Here is a 12362-nt window from a genome sequence, read left to right on the forward strand (position 1 = left end):
TTTTTTTAACGTTAAAAAAAAAAAAAAAAAAAAAAAAAAAAAAAAAAAAAAAAAAAAAAAAAAAATATGACATATTTTTGCTTGCTGAAATCACAGATTTGAAATACTAGTAATGGAGATCACATGGAGAAGAAAACCCCTCACAACTGACCCAATATACAAACTCATCATAAGGTGTCAAAATCATTGAAGTTGTCAAAGATCTAATTTTAATTTAAGCCATAATCAAGGCCCTCAGAAGCATCAAGAAACCACATAGTGTATTTCATCAGGCAAATTAACTGCTGCATATGACCTTGTTTGAATGGGACAGAAAGCACAGACGTCGCCCTGAGGACTAAGATGTGCCTGACTTAAATCAAGGTACTTTCATCCATGTGAGAACCAGAAACAATAAAGAAAGAAAGCCAAAGGTGACTTTGAGTTATGGTGTTGGCAAAGAAAGTACCAAGGGCGGCCACAAGAGTGACGGAATCTGCCTTGGGAAAAGTAGGGAAAGAATGCCCCCTAGAAGTGAGCATAGTAACATGTTGTCCCTAGAGACTAGTCCCTGAAAAGGGGCATTCTGCTTGGTAAAGTAGAAGGTAAGTGAAATGGAGGACTGCTCCTTAGTGGGAATGGACTTCATGGTACACACACACACACACACACACACACACACCCTGTCCCTTCAGCAGTCTAAGGCCTTACTCTCCCTTGCCCTGGGCTACCTAGAATACATATATAGCCCTTGTCGGGAGTCTGACCATTGCTTCTTGGTAGAGCTGAGATCCTATTTCAGAAGGAGCCAAGAGATAACAGCAGAACTCAGCATAAGGATACACCTAAAATGGTTTGCTGTCTTGGTGAGCATATTTAAAATATGAACCTTTTACTGAAATAGAGCAGAAGTATAAGAGTAACAGGGAATAAACAACTCATTAGGTCTGTTTTACATAGCATTTGAATGTTATTTTATGGACTCAGGACTTCAAATATCTGAAAGTAAACTAATTTTATTAATGTTTTCTTCGTTTGTACATTATGAAATTTCCACAATAATATAATGATTACAATAGAAGTGTCAACAATACAAGGGCAACACTTTTGTAAAAAAGTACTTTTTCATAAATTTATATGTGTTACACATATATATACTATTTTGTTCACCCAGGTTTCAGCAGAACTTTCAGACTGAAAATAAACAAGGAAGGACTAGCCTCTCCACTTAGGAGGAAGTAGCTGCTGAAAACGTTATCCACAGCTTAGAAACGTTGTCAGTTACTGGAAGCCTAAGGGATATGCATAGGAGGGGGATAAAATGACCACAGCTTGGATCAGGCACACTTTAGTTCTCAAAGTGACATCCTTGCTCTTCAATATTTTAGAGAGATCTTATTTTGCATGTAACATACCAGTGACATAGTTTTCAGCATCATGGCCACATACAAGTCACGGCAGTACAAAAAAACTAACAGACAGCTGGTGATGAAGCATTGGGAGTACTCACTCATCGGTGTCAGGAAGTTTAGAAGATAGCCATGTGATAGGTAGGTTTGTTGTGCCAACCTGGCCAATAGGAACGTGTGGGATTATTCCGGTTGAGGCCCACTCCTCACTCTTTCTGGCTCTCTGGTGATCAGACCAGCATTTTTCTGCTTTAGTTAGTTCTCTGCCTCAACTTGTGAAATACACTACCTGTGGGACAGCCAACCCATGGATCATGTGGCTAGAATTTGAGGTTCCTTGGAGACCTCCTTCACCACAGTGGTGTGTACATCGTTTGAGCTTGAGCCTGGTGGATCCTATCATCTTGCATTGCTTGAGTTCAATATTTCATTCGGGCCTGCTTTGCTAAGCTCCTGAGCTGCTGTCCATAGGTGACCAGTCCTGCTTTTTGCTGCCTGTGGGCAAATTCTCCCTGACTTGCCCAAGGGAAGACTCAGCTGTCTACTTCCTTGACCTTGGACCAGGAAGCCCTCCTGAGTTGAATGACTTCCAGTATATTTATTGTCCCATGGAAGTGAGTTCAACTGAACCCTCTGTACTCCTGTGTGGACTAATTGACTGTTTTATCTCTTTGTGCTGTGTAAATATATATATATTCATAAGTGTCCTGATTTTGTTTCTCTAGAGAACCCTGCCTAACAAAGCCACTTAGTCAACTGACTGGGAGAGGTCTGTATTTATACCCATTCCAAAGAAAGGCAACACAACAGAAGGCTCAGCTATAGAACAATATTACTGATATCACATTTGCTTAAGATAATCCAATAATGGTTAAAGCAGTACATTGTCAGGGAGCTTTCAAAGGTTCAGACCAGACTCAGAAGAGGATGTGGAACAAGAGAAATCATTGCTGATGTCAGATAGATCTTTGCTGAAAGCAAAGAACATGTTTTTACAACAAGAATGGTGTTCACTGCTGTTTTATTGACTCTGCAAAGGCATTTGAATTTGTGCCTCCTAACAAACTATTGATAAATTGGAGAAGAATGGGAATCCCAGATGCTTCATTGTGCTCATAAGGAACTTGTACATGGATCAAGAGGTGGTTGTGTGAACAGAAAAAGGGAATGTTGCATAGTCAAAATCAGGATAAGTATGTGTCGGGGTTGTCCCTTCACCATACTTATTCCATCTACCTGCTGAGCAAATAATCTGAGAAGATGGATTACATGAAGAAGAATCAACATCACGATTGGAGAAAGACTCATTAACAACCTGCAGTAAGCAGATGACTCAGCCTTGCTCACTGAAACTGAGGAAGAATTGAAGCACATGATGATGAAGATCAAAGATCGTAGCCTTCAGAATGAATTAGGACTGAATGTAAAGAAGATCCAAATCTTCACAAGTGCACCACTAGGGAATATCATGATAAAAGGGGAAAAGGTTGAAGTTGTCAAAGACTTAGTCTTGCTCAGATCCACAATAAATGCTCATTGAAGCAACAATCCAGAGATTAAAAGACGTGTTGCATCGGGTAAATCTGCTTCACATGACCTCTTCAGGGTAGTGAAAACAAGGATGTTACTTTGAGCACTAAAATGTGCCTGACTCAAGCCATTGTATTTTCAATTTCTTTCTAGTCCTGTGAAAGTTGGACATTGAATGAAGACCAAAGGATAACAGATAAACTTAAAGTGTGGTGCTAGAGACGGGTATTGAAAGCGCCATCGACTACTCAAAGAGCAGACCAATCTTTCTGGGATGAAAGAAATATGGCCAGAGTGTTCCTTAGAGGCAGGGATGGTGACACTGTGTCCTACGTACTTTTGACATGTTTTCAGAAGATACAGGTTCCTGGAGAAGAACATCATGCCAACATCATGCCAAGGGCTGAAACCAACCCAATGGCAGCTTACCACAACAACATATGCATATGAAAGCTAAACATTGAATAAGGAAAATTTCAGAAGAACTGGTGCATTTGAATTAGGGTGTTGGCAAACTATATTGAGGGCCCTGTGGACAGCGAAGGACAACTAAAGCTCTGGACATAAATATAGTCATGGTGCTCTTTAGAAGGGAAGATGGCAATAGTTCATCTGGACACGTTATCAGAAGAGACTAGTATCTGGAAAAAGACAAAGAGCTCGGCAAAATAGAAGGTTCGCGATAAAAAGGAAGATCTTCCAGAACACAGATTGGCACAGTGGTTGCAGCAATGGACTAAAACAGCAACCACTGTGAGAACGAAGTAAGACCATAGTGTTTCCACAGTGACATAGGAAGTGTCTCTCTGAGTTGGAACTGACATGAAAGCACCTCACAACAACACTCTGAAGGATCCACTGGCTTGACCATGAGGCAATGTCACTCACCTGGAACCAAGTGTCCTTAAATACTGAGATAGTGTTATAAGAGGAAGAATCATATGGTTTTGATTGTGCCAAGTGCATGTTTCTCAAGTAAGTTCATTATGTCAACTTCCCATTGTCTTCTTCAACTGGAGATCAATATTGGGTCAGTAATACCAGGGATGATTGGAATTTTGCCCATCCATCAAGGAATCCCCACTGTCAAACCAGATGGCATGTTTTGCTTCAGTGGAAGGAGTCATACGTTTCAAACAGCTTTCCTTTGTGTAGCTCAAGAGATTCTCTCAGTGTCTTGTAGGTAGAGAGGTGATTGCCTGCTGATGTTGACAGAATTACTCCTCGTCGCTTATGTCCAGATATAGCATTTTCCCTCAATCAGGAAACTTTGTTGTACTAGCTTTTCCGAGTGGAATGCCTTTTTGTAAAAACCGATGACATGACAGCATGCTCAGAACGATAGTGTGCTTCCCTTCAGAGTCCAGACGCCATGGGGGTATTTTTACTGGAGCTCCAGAAGAAGACAGTAGCTGGGGAGCCCTGGTGTCACAGTGGCTATGCTTTGGGCTGCTAACTGAGAGTTCATTAGTTCAGGACCACCAGCTGCTTGGCAGGAGAAAAATAAGCTCTCTAAACCCATTAGGAGTTAAGACTCACTTTGAGTCAGCATGGACTTAATCGTATAAGTTTGGTTTGGGTTTGCTCATTTAATATGTTGCATCTGCTTACAGCATCAAGAAACCAAGAACCCTAGTGGCCACCTTCAGGTGCCAACTATTGACTTTTTCAAAAAGCTGGGGACTACATGACTTTGCTAGTAGATATTACCACAATAATTGATAAAATTTACACGTTCATAGACGTGCTTAGGCTATCACGTGCCTAATATCTCTTATGAATTATATTTGTATTCGTTCCATTGATATTTCCTTTAGTCACTTTATTCATGGGGGCCAGTAGGATATCTAAGTATATCTATCAAATTTCAAATAGATTTCTGAGCTGTTTTCTCAAAATATGGTCCAGAAAAGATACTAGTTGTTTTTTAATTGATTGTAAATTTCCTCTACTAGCTTCACCCCAGTTTATTTCCAGGCACTGCATTCATTGGGAAGTGCTCTGGATTTTAACTGGACTCATCAGTTACCTCTGGCTAGTCACCTGTGCCACTAGTTTCCCTTGACTTGCTCTGTCAAGAGGAAAACTCCCATTTATCATCAATCAACTTACTTGTGACAAATTCTTTTCTTGTCATGCAAGGTTGAAATATGCCAAAGAATCCAGGTTCCCTAATTAAGCACACCTCCCATGAAGATATAATGTGTTTGATTGTTTTAAATTGGATGTTTTTTAAAAAGCATTAGTCAAATTATCAAAGAATTCTAGTCCACTCTGACCTACTGAAATGCTGAATAATTTTGACCTTGGAGGCTGCTAGAGGACTTCCGTATTGAATTCACAGTAGTCAATACCAGCCTGAAGGATGTTCCTAGTTTTATCGTGGGTAAATCCAGAGAGAATTAATGAAGCCAATTACCCCATTCCTTTAGAGAGAGCCGAGCAGCCCCACCATCTTCCTGATATTCTGTATTTACTACAGAATATAAAGAAGGTCAATGGCTCTCTTTTTAGTACACTCAATTAAACCCAGGTCAAGGAAGCTCTTGCCAAAGATCATGTTTAAGCCCAAATTGTGGGAACCTCCATTTGCTTATCGCCTCCTTTCCAGTGATACATTAAGCTAACAGGTGCTACCGCCTACTGGCAGTGAGCGGCACTCTCCTTCTAGCTACAGGTTTAGTGTAATATTGATAAAAAGCATCACTCTGATTTTTCCTTCTACCCAGGTCTCCTTTGCTCCTCATTCCGCAGTAGGTATATAGGAATTCCAGAATTCTGTGCACCTTAAAACAATTCTCTATTAATTATAGCATAGACTTAGAATTCCAGGGTGAATTGTGCAAAAGTTCCTGGCTTTCAATGGAACCTGCTTTGGTTTTAAGCGTCCTAACTGATGGAGAAAATTCAGCAACATGTTTCAGAGCCCTCTTTGTTCCAAGTGGCATCATTGGATTTAACTGCTGAGAAAGAGAGAGTTCTATCAGGATCGCTCAGGGGAATCAACTACGGGAATGTAAAGAGATTTCCCTCCTACCAACTGGCAAAATATGCTGGGAAATCTTTCACAGCAGACCTACCAATGTGTCCCCTCTACTTTTTGTGCCTCAATAGCTACCTAGATTGACCTTAAGCCATCATCTTGTCACTGATAATCTCAGTCACTTTTTGTTTTGTTTCCTATCTGTGAAACTCAGCATGAGACATTCAAAGATACATGTACCCATGAAACTTGTATATCCTCCTGGCTTCTCAAAAGGTGGGAACCCCATGCTTGTGTGACAATTCTGATCACACTGGGTACATTACAGTTTGGATCAGAGAATGTCAATTAAAGAGACGCATCTTTTTGTACCATATGAATAACCTAGATCTGCTACTGCATTTAACATAATTACTTCTAAAAAAAAGTCTTCCGTTTAACAACTGTGAGGGAACTAGATAATTAATTACCTTTCTTAGCTGAGATTTGTACCAACTCAGCCTTCCCCACTTTAAAAGGGTCAGTGATCCCTGGATGGACATCATCCAATACGTTGGAGTTACCATTCATACCAAATATTCTAATTCACTCTTTGATGGCCAAAAACATACTCTTCTTCAGTTCATCAATCCAAAATATAGACAAATATAACTTGAACAAACCTTTGCCAGTAGTTCTCACTGAAGTGACACAGATCTTTTAAACTATAATTTCTTTTTCCATTTTGATAGCTATTAGCCATATATGACTATTGGGTACTACAAATGTGGATAGTCTACATTGAAATGCTATACAGGTAAAATTAACACCAAAGTTCAAAGATTATATGAATTAAAAATGTAGAATATCTCAATATTTTTACACTGAATAAATGTTGCAATAAGACGCTGAACCCATCAGTTTAAATAAAATACATGACTCATTTTACTTATCTCTTTTAACTTGTCAAGATGTGGCTATTATAAAAATTAAAATTACATACATGGTTCTCATTTATGGGCATATTATATTTCTGTTGGAAATTCCTACGGAGATGCTAGTTTCCAATGCCACTTGCTGGGATTGCAGAGTTAAGGGCAATTTTCTTCCAAGTCCACCTAGCTTGTGTTTGCCTTTACAGAATGTGCTGTCTGCTCCTGGCGCACAGTCCAGAGCGGCTTGCTTTGATTGTTCTGGATTCTCCTTTTCCTACGTGATTTTAGTTTCACGTGGATCATTAATTGAAATGAAACAAGGAGTTAATTGCCTCTTGCATTTCCAAGTGCTAAAGAGCTTGACAGCTAACAGAATGCTTGGCTGCTAGAGTCCACCACAGGCACTTGGGGAGAACAATCTGGTAGTCTTAGATTGACTTGTCTTACAAACCCCTGCGGCAGGCTACTAAGCCCGAGACAGTCACTGTAACTTACCAGAGACTCCATGGCAAAAGATTTGATTTGATGAATTTAAGCCATTTCCCCCTCCATTTCTCAAAATGATCACCATTTGCCAATCCACGATCCCAATGGTAGTGTTGATCTCCAAGTACTTGCTGCAGAGTGTTGCTACTGAAAAGCTCAGCGGCACACTCATGTCCCGCCAAGGTGTGCACAGGATCAAGCAGCTATGGTGTGTGCGTTGGAAGTCACTTCCGAGAGACGGGGACTCACCAAGGAGCAGTTTCTATTCGCCTTTGCGGTTAGTCCACCACTTGCGAGGACCTTCAGCACGTTAAGACGGATGGCTGTCGGTGCTACATCCTGAGTAGGCACGCTGCTCCTTGGTAAGATGGAAATGATCTGAGAGCCAGACCAGCTTCTCACACCACCTCAGCGATTTCTGGTTCAACTTGGCAAGTGGACTAATTCAACAGAAACAACCCTTTAGCTAATATTAGATTCCCTTGGGTTGATAGGAGGATTCAAGGCAGGATACTAATTAAGCATCTTCGTTTCCTCAGAAGACGTGGTAGCTGTTCTGAAACTCTGCTTCTCTTGTCCTGTGTCATGTAGCTGCCAAAGATCCAGGTCTCGACACAGAGGAAACATGGCCTTCCTTTCCCCCCAAGCATAGAGCCCGTCAAGTGGGGTGGCTTCAATATCTTGATGCCAACAGACAGCTACCCCGATGCAGTTGCAGTAAAAAAAAGGATCCACACTCCTTCTCTAGCTCAATTGTACTACTTTCAAGAAAATGGTGCTGTAGGAATTACCGGTCATTCACGGCAGTCTTACAAGAGCCAGTGTCCGCTGTTAAAATCCTTTATTCACAATTGGTATGGAAACGTAGACATGTCCATCAAATGGATTAACTCTGCTTTCAGTTGAGCAGCTGGGTTACAAAAATCGTGAGGTATCCAGGAGAGACAGCCAAAAATTAGTCAATAGGTTTGGCTCTACTAAATAATGCATCAACTCACTGCTTTATGAAATGCAACTCAGTACTTTGCGGAATGCATCTACTAAACGCAATTCTGAAATCTCAGCATCTTTGTAGAACTAATATATCAATATCAAAATTGTAAACAAACATTGAGAAATCTATATTTTACCTCATTTTGAGATGAACACTTTTAAACATAAGCTAGGGTAAACTGAAAGCCTCTTTTATGCGTCAGTATTTAGCTTAAATGACCTACCAGGTGTCTTCCATTGTCACTCTGGAATGCAAACGGCACTGTGAGCTACTAAATTATAAGGATGCTATTTTAGCACTTGCCTGTGAACACTATAAGCCTTGGCTTATCCTTTTTTTCAGTAGATATTTATAGACAATATCAACGCAAAGCATAAATTAGCCTTAAAGTTTCCATGGAAACTAAAAAAGTACATTTTAAAATGAAGATGCTTTTGAGAGTGCTAGAAAAACATTTCCAATTCTTGAAAGACTACACAGTTTTCATCTGTAATTTAGATCATGAGTTCTTATTTTAAAATTTCTTTCCCAATATTTAATTGTTTACACATTTCACAATTGAGAAAGTACCCAGTAATTATATGCTTTGTTTTCTCAGGTGGAATATCCCTTATTCATAGTTTCTAAAATTCTAGTTAATGTATTGCGGCATTAATTGTGGCTATTTTCTCATTTTTATTTATTTATTACGAGAACTTTTTTATTATTAAAAGATCATTTCATTGGTGGCTCTTACATCTCCAACAATCCATACATCATTTCTATCAAGCATATACATTTACTTTCTATTGAGCCCTTAGTATCAGCTCTGCCCCAGCACCCCCCTCATAACTCCTTGATAAATTATAAATTATTACAATGGTTTCTGTTGTTCATCCCCCTTGGGTAGTGGTAAGAATGGATTGATCATTGTGAAGGGTTCCCTCTTCTTCCTCTCCTATACCTACCTTCTCCCTACCCTCCTGGTATTGCTACTCCCATTCCTGTTCCTGGATTCTGTGTGTTGTGAGCATCTTATCTCTTATCTGTACTGGTGTACAAGCTCCCTAGCCCATAGTTAAAGGTAAAGGTAAGACTGGGGTCATGATAGTGGGGGGGGGGGGGTGGAAGCCTCAAGGAACCAGAGGAATGTTATGTGTTTCATTGGTGCTACACTGTGCCCTGGTATGAAATGGAATTTCATTGAACAATTACATTGAACATTGAATAACTACTGTTCATCTAACAATTAAATTTACAGACACCAATTAATTTTTCAAGAGTTAAGAGTTAATTAAAAATTGCTATCAGATATAGATAAAACTTTATAAATGTTATAGTTGTGTTCTATCTCTTAATTTTAGTAACAAAAGGTTTATTTAATCCATTCACTATCCCGAACTGTTATTTAAATAAGTCTATGAAATTATTCATAAGTAAATTTCATTATGCATTCAGTATCACCTTCTTTTATCATGACCTCATCTCACCTATCATGTTTAATAACAATTTTATATCGAAATTTTTATTTCCTTTTTATTTCCACTCATGGATAGGCCTTTTCACTTGCCAAATTGAACACAGTATGATGATATTTCTTAGAAGCATATATTTGTAATTTTAAAAGACACTAAAATTTATTTTAAAACATGAACAAGACTTCTTACAAAATTCGCTCATAATTTCAACATAAAGTGTGAATGTCTTAAAAATCTTTAAAAAGTGTTCATATAAAACAGAGAATTAGTATATAAGATGAGGATACAAAAACAAACATTATTATTGAGCTACACTGTATTTTCCAAGAAAGTAACTTAAAACTGTAGCAAAAAAATTTCCTTTATGAGATATAAAAATTCAGTCAATGATGCTGGTATATGCTCCCTTTGAAATCACATTTGGACTCAAAATGTACAAAAGAAACAATTAAGTGAGCATATATGTCACAGTCTCCCAATATACATTTTCCTCATTTTTATTTAGACTTTAGGGCCTTATATGAACAATACCAGAATAAAATGTAACATATTAAAATTTCACATTTATTATTAGGCATGTTTAAATGGTACAACAGGTTAATTGAATACAGTTTCAAGAGGGAAAAATTAACTTATCTTTCTATGTTTTGATAATTTCCATAAATATTTTGTAGTAAAGTTTTGGAGGGATGGTTTTTAAAGGTTTGCTGACAAGCTCTATTCTGTTACTAAATGCACCCTTGCAATTTTCTGTCACAGGATGATGAGGTAAGGGAAAGTGGATTCAGCTTCACAGCCTATGGAATGGGACCGTGTCTGCAAGCAAAAGATGGTCTGACCCCAAAGGCCCCAAACCATCCTGTCCAGGTCATGCCAAAAAGCCCGGATGAAATGCGAAAAGTCTTTATTGACCGGGCCAAGAAGATTGACACAATCTCTCGAGCCTGCTTCCCACTAGCATTTTTGATTTTCAATATTTTCTACTGGGTTATCTATAAAATTCTTAGGCATGAAGATATTCATCAACAACAAGATTAATTCTCTGAGGCATGCACACAAGCTAATATGGTCAAGCCTGAAGAAAGATCATTTACCATAATTGTGTATGCGTGAGTATATGTGTGTGTGACATACAAATGATCAATGTATTCAAACAACAAAAGAAGAACTGTCATTTGATATGCTATGCAAAGTAATGAAACATATTAAAATTATTTTAAGGGATCTAAAATATATATATATATATAGAGGATTCTATTTCATATTAACATAAGTAGAACTATCTTTTTCCACAGTAAGTGATTTGAGTATAAGCTTACTGCCTATGTGTGTTATATCATATAATAGTAGATGTGTGTGTTATATCATATAATAGATGTGTGTGTTATATCATAAAATAGTAGATGTGTGTGTGTTATATCATGTAATAGTAGAAGTGAAAACAACTTTGGAATTCCTTGATTTTTAATTCACTGATTTTAAATGTTTTAAAAGCAAAATTTTCACAGTAAATCATATAAAAAGAAAAGCATTGAAGATAATAAAAAATCAATAGCTGGAAACAAAGTATTTTCTTACATTTTAGTATATAATCAGGACATAATCAGTCAATTTGGTGAAAATTTACTCAATATTAATAGAGGCCTATACATACAATCACAATAGTAAATAAAAACTTACATAATAAAAAATTCAGCTAAAATATTTTTAAAACTTCGTTTAGTGTACTAAGAACATTTTGGAAAAATAATTTAAATATATTATATAAAATGTACTTTTCTTAAATATTATGTCTCAATGAATTATGGTAGAAATATTGAAACTCTCATAACTGTTTTTAAGTAAGTGTTATCACTATGTATTTTTAAATATTGGAAAACACTGAAACAAGCTAGCTTCTTTATATTTTGTTAAGTGTTATAGTTACTTAATATATATACTATTATTCAATCATTTAATATAATTAAAGAAAATAAGGCAAGGCATATTTTAAGTAAGAATGAGACTTTTAAATTGAAAGGAATTTACATTTTGATAAGTGAACTCAAGGAAAATAAAACAATGGATTCATTATTTTTTTTAAATGGGAATTATTTTCCCCTCAAAGTTAGATGAGCTCAAACTCCAAGCTGCAAGTATGAGAAAAAAAATACTTTAAAAATTCTAAGTTCTATGAATAAATAAGTCCTTTATATAAATTGCTTTTATATTTCTATATTAATGGCTTCAAAATACAAACCCTTCAATAGATGTGAATAATATCAGGTGAAAATTTTACTTCAAAATTATTGATGATCCCCTGGGATTATTTCAGCTGCTTTCATGTTTGGATTCTGGGTTAAATTGCTAGATTCCTTTTTTAGTTTTGCTATTTTATGCATGGTTTTTACCATCAATCTTGTACTGAAGAAAACTCTAAAATATTTTCTAGATAATTCAGTTATTGGTTTAGATTCATTTATCCAACCATTCAAGAAAAATATTAAACATACAGGAAAACAAGTAACCTAAATTTAGATAAGAGTCATAAGTCAATCTTGAACCAAATGGTATTGTTTTCTCAGCATCAACCACTCAAACCAAAACTGCCGTTTGAAATGAAAACCTCAA

General features: G+C 37.2%; 1 protein-coding gene across 2 annotated transcripts in view; it reads left to right on the forward strand.

Moving 5' to 3' along the window:
* The window catches only part of GLRA3 (glycine receptor alpha 3), a 184322-nt gene extending 173532 nt beyond the window's left edge, over window positions 1–10790 (forward strand). For both annotated transcript variants that reach the window (XM_075555791.1, XM_075555790.1), the window contains one exon: window positions 10512–10790. In XM_075555791.1, coding sequence (XP_075411906.1) covers window positions 10512–10790 — 279 coding nt within the window. The remainder of the gene's footprint in view (window positions 1–10511) is intronic.
* Window positions 10791–12362: the final 1572 nt, after the last annotated feature.

The sequence above is a fragment of the Tenrec ecaudatus genome, chromosome 8 (genome assembly GCF_050624435.1).
Source record: "Tenrec ecaudatus isolate mTenEca1 chromosome 8, mTenEca1.hap1, whole genome shotgun sequence".
Taxonomy (NCBI): Eukaryota; Metazoa; Chordata; class Mammalia; order Afrosoricida; family Tenrecidae; genus Tenrec; species Tenrec ecaudatus.